We start from the raw sequence: 5,242 nt of genomic DNA on the forward strand, positions 1-5,242 counted from the left end.
TTCCCTTTCCCTTTTTACTGACAGACTTCAATTGCTGGTCACTGTTCGGGTCTGACAGAAAAAAAGAAGATACATCAATCCCTCATTCTCACAACATCTACACGTATTTAAAGCACAGCAGAGACAAAAATTTCTTTTTAGGTATATTTGTCATAATGGTCCCAGTCTTTACTTTAAAAGTTTAAAACACAACACACACAACCAAATTGGGGATTTCTTCAACCCAGACAATTAAAAAATGGTCAGTGGTGTGCCATTCTTTATGCTTTTCTTTTTTCCACAGCACCAAAAAGGAATTAAATTTGATACTAAGATACATAAAATATGAAGGCTAAAAGCAGGTGTTAGGTAAACCTTGAATGTCTGCTTGGTAAGGTTGGTGAAATAATATTCTCATGAAAGAGACGTGTCAACAGCTGCACGCTCAATCATCTTCCTGTGACCCTAAGTTAGTAAGTTGAAATACTCCATTAATCTGTGCTTTTGCAGCCACATAAAGTGTATACCGTGTAAGCTGTGCTTTTCAGTTGAAAAGAGAATAAAACCATGCAGATGCAACGATCAGTTGTTATTACAGCGGTAATAGAAATGTGGGTGCATCGCTGTATTAGCAGAGTAAGCTGTTACTTATGAGACAGCAATTTAAATAAAAGTTACCTCATCTCAAAAATCAACATTAACTAGGTCTAAAGAAATAAAAAAACTACCAAGTACCAGATTTTTTATTATTATTACTTTTCTCTTTGAAATCTTTTAATATTTCTGCCTACTGTAGCCAGCTATTTGTGTATAAAGCTACTTTTGGTACTGCCAATGTTTTTGGAATGAAACAAACATGCTTTGTTTGCAAGTTTTTACACCCAGATGCCAAATTCCCACTCTCGCCTAGGAGACTGTGCCAGGAAATCTTTCTCTTAAGAATTCATTGTCCAGAGAAGGACTCATCGTCACTTCTTTACTGAAAAGCCAAACCTCCCACCTAGGTAACTGAATCTAAATTTATATATGTAATTACATATTAGATAACCTATTTTTAAAGCTTTTTCTTCTCGTTTTTAAATAAATGGTACTTTACCTAGGCTGTTACCATCATCAGACACATCCATAAATACACCTCCCTCTTCATCCATATCCTCTCCAAAGTCTTCCTCCATACTTCCTAAGGAGACTTCCTCATCATCCAGATCACTGAATTCATCTGCATCATCAGAATCCTCCCAGTCAGCACTGGATTCCTTGCTTCTTTGGCCTTTCTTACCGTCTTTGGTCTTCTTTTTTATATTACTAAAAAAATATGTAACAAGCTTAGCACTTCATCTGGCAAAATGCTGTTTGCATCCAGGTAACAGCTATCTATCGGCAAACACGGCGTTAGAAAAGTTCAACATCATTGCCGAGTACTGTAAACGTAGGCTGAGACCTAAGAAACATGTATTGTGCACTCAGGTATGTTTTCAACATCAGCATATGGAACTGCATTATAAAAGTCAACCATTTCAAGAAGTTCTGGAGAGAATCCTATTCTGAAATGAACAGAAATGTCAGCTTCAGTATTTTATCTCCTACATGCCTTTGCTCCTTTTCAGGAAGTCTTTCCTGTAAAACACACACACTGCTGGTATCCCTAGCAACTCTACTAAATGAAGAAATAAGACTTTTTTTTTTTCTTTCTTAAGAAAGGAAACATGGTTCTTCATGTACTAGATAGTTACTTGGTTTTTGTTTCCTCTCTGCTATTTTTTAATCACACCAGTCTGGATCACAAAAATGTTCAGGTTTCACTAGAAGTTTAGGCTTTAATTCTCCTTTCACCTCAAGGAAAAAAGCTTCTGTGCCAATTCAAAAGCTGTATTACAGACACTTTAAGTAAAAAAGAGGCTACTTAATCATTCACAGTTGGACTTGATGATCTTAAAGGTCTTTTCCAACCTAAATGATTTTATGATTAAGAAAGTGCTGACTTCCTGAGAACTGAGCTCTGTGATTCTGGATTCCACAAAGCCTATTTACTGTGTTAGGTCCAGTTACAACCAGTCCTCACAGCAGCAGTACCACAATGCCTCATTCTGCTTGCTTTTGCACTTGATAATTCTCAAACAAAAACCTGCAACAATGAAACCCAAGATTTTTACCTTGCTTACTGGGTCATGGCATTGTATAAATAAAATACTACAGGTCTCACGTGTCAAGGCAGCAGACTGTAGGCACCATAGGATCACGATGCTCCATCATGGGACATGCCGAAAAGCAGCATTACCCAGCATTCAACTGCTGTTGCCTTTTTTGCATGGTGATATTCTGAGTCTTTTTGAAAAAGGTCTATCCAATTTTGCAGAGTAAAACCCTGTACAGGTATTACAACAATAGATGAAAGAACGAATTTAAAGTCTTACCCAGCAAAATCAAGGTCATCCTGGCCAACATCAATGGCATTATCAGCAGCTTCAAATTTATCTAGGGGGAAAAAAATTGTTTATTACTACAAATCAAAGTCAAACAAAGAAATACAAAGTCATTGCAAAATATGTTATTTTTAGGTATCACTTTCCAGAATAGTTTATATGATCTGTAACAGTAAAAAAGGGCCCTGATACCAAAGGGCTCGTACTCCTATTAGAAAAATGCTCCAGAAAACAGTTACCTAAGGCTAACTGGACTTTTTCTGGAAAAATATTTTTCTTTGAAAAGTAATGAAAATTTTGTTTTCTCCAGGACGTAATTTCTGGCCAGAACTAGACGATGTGGGAAGCAGACAGACACAAATGGACACACAATTGCCCAGCAATTCAGACTTATTTGGCAGGTGGGACATAATAAGTCTCATACACTTGGTCCAAAGAACAAAGACTCAATTAAGACACCCTGAGCAAGTGTCCTGCCAGCTAATCGGTATGTTAATTTTCAGATTAGAAGTATTCACTATAATTTTTGACAGAAAAGCATGTACACTAGAGGATGAAAGCTCCTATAATCAGATTCACTTAGGAACAAATTGCTATATAAAATAGCAGGTAAAAAACAAAATCTGAAAAATCACAACTGTTCTGCTTAATTTAAGCTTCTGAATTTACACAGCAAATTCTCAGAGGCAGTCAACTTATTACAGATACTAACAATAAAATGACAAACACAATTAGTAACGGATTCTTGTCATAACTAAGACCATACTAATTGAGTCACTAAGGAAGAACCCTGCTATAGGAGTTCAGAATTCTCTAAAAATATTGTACAAAACAGTTATGGGGGTTAACTGGATTATTTTTTTTTTCCAAATACATACATTACTCTGTAAGTAAAATATAAGATCATAAAATAATGGACATTTTATGGTACCCTAACAAATTTAGATTCTGGAACAAATCATACACTAATTCCAAAGCAAACAAAGTATATGCTACAGGAAGAACTAAGACTACTGCAGAAGTTTGCCAAGGACCTAACTGAACAAGTAACCTCATGAAAGGTGTTAGGAACGATGAGAGAATCTGTACAGAAGATTGAAAAAGGCCAAGCAGTAAAGACAGAATAGAAGCAAATGTTACAGACTGTCAGAAAAAGTTATTTAACTCTCAGACTACATTAGGAAAAGAAGCAAAAGGCATGAACTGCCACTGATGAGCTTGTATTCAAAATGAGACCATTTCCAAGCATTCAAACAAGCTGACTACTGGAGCAGTGAGAGCAAGACCTCTTCTACAAGATGGCCATCCAGTTGGCCGAGGCGGTGGACAGTATGAACTGTTGGCTGTAGTAGCATAGAATGGGACGTGGAAAGCCAGTTTTCTTCCACTTCCATATTCCTGTGTCTGGCTCTTTTATACAATACAAACCATAAAAAGGATAAATTAATAATTTGCAAAAGCAGGAAATACTGGGATAGTTATTGCAAGGAAAAACAGAACCTTACCCAATGCTCTTTCAAATTCATCATCATCTACATCTTCTACACTTTCTTCATCATCCTGCCGCTTTTGTTTCTCTCTCCTCTTATCAAACTTTGAATAAAATCTGAAATAATATAGTGCTCTCAGGCAATTACAAATGATGATCTTTATGACAAGGTTTTTTTTAAAAGAACAAGCTGCAGATTGTTTCATGTGTACCTTGCCAGTTGAAAATTGTAAGTAATGGTTTCAAACATGTCTCAAATCAGAGATTTATACTTTCTTTGTTTTTCAAAGACTAAGTCACTTCTGTAAGATTTAAAACAAAGAAATTTCAGGGCCAAAAGTGCCAGAAATTATTTTGAACATAGTGAATTTATAAAACAGCACAAGAAAGATGTGAAAATCTGCCTTATACTGATAAGGAAGAAAGGATCAAATTCAACTTGAATCTAATTGGGGGGGGGCGGGGGGAATATATAAAAGAGATTCACCCATTAAGTTCTGTTAAATTTTCCCCTGTAGCCCTCTTCTCTTGTGTGCTTAGCTTTACCTTCTGTCAGCCATCTTAAACCACTTTCTTTCCTTCATTTCATGTTGAAGAACCACCAAACACAGAAGGCAATTTTGATCATATACAAGAGCAAAAGAGTGCAGTGCTTCATGTGGAAGACTAAATGTGTGATCTCAAGTTTCAGTCATCTTCAATGTAACAATATTGTTAACTTTTCAGACAGGGGCATGTTTTTAAGCTGCTTTTCCTTAATCTCAAAATTAATACTACTATTTTACTTATTTTTTATTATTATTGTATTCCTCAATATTATAATTAGTAAGTTCCATTAACCTGATACTTCAAAAATTTTTAAAAGCCCCTGCAGCAACAAATATATTAAACAAACAAACAAAAAACAAACACAAAGTGAATTAAAGAAAATGAATGAAGTTAATTCAAACACTGATTTCCTAAGGGGACACTCACAGGTAACCAGTATTTTGATCTAATAAGAACAAATCTTTGCCAAATGTGTATCACTTCAATTTTAGTGTTACAGCTGCATTTTTATATCATAATCTGAAAGGAAAGCTAACTAAACAGCAAGAACTATGAATACTAAAAAAATAAATACACAGAAACCTAGCTCCTCTGACCTTTTTTGCATTGTTCCACTCTAATAAGCTTTGATGCTAATAACATAAACCAGGTACATTCCATTTTTTTAAAATATACTTCTAATGCATGAGAATTACAACCCACAAGACATTCCTCATTACCCATTGTTTAAGGCTTCTTTATTACAATAACAACTTACTTAATTTTAGACTACAAGCACTGATTGCCTTTATTCGTAAGTGGT

At 35.3% G+C, this 5,242-nt stretch overlaps 1 protein-coding gene across 1 annotated transcript in view; it reads right to left on the reverse strand.

Annotated features, from left to right (window-relative positions):
• LOC104165125 (CCAAT/enhancer-binding protein zeta-like) overlaps positions 1 to 5,242 on the reverse strand; it is a gene marked incomplete at its 5' end in the record, with an annotated part of 12,819 nt that overhangs the window by 1,727 nt on the left and 5,850 nt on the right. Inside the window, 4 exons of the mRNA XM_009704680.1 lie at positions 4 to 51; positions 1,076 to 1,284; positions 2,394 to 2,454; positions 3,908 to 4,008. Of these exons, the coding sequence (XP_009702982.1) occupies positions 4 to 51; positions 1,076 to 1,284; positions 2,394 to 2,454; positions 3,908 to 4,008 (419 nt within the window). The remainder of the gene's footprint in view (positions 1 to 3; positions 52 to 1,075; positions 1,285 to 2,393; positions 2,455 to 3,907; positions 4,009 to 5,242) is intronic.

The sequence above is a fragment of the Cariama cristata genome, unplaced genomic scaffold (genome assembly GCF_000690535.1).
Source record: "Cariama cristata isolate BGI_N322 unplaced genomic scaffold, ASM69053v1 scaffold4047, whole genome shotgun sequence".
Lineage (NCBI taxonomy): Eukaryota > Metazoa > Chordata > Aves > Cariamiformes > Cariamidae > Cariama > Cariama cristata.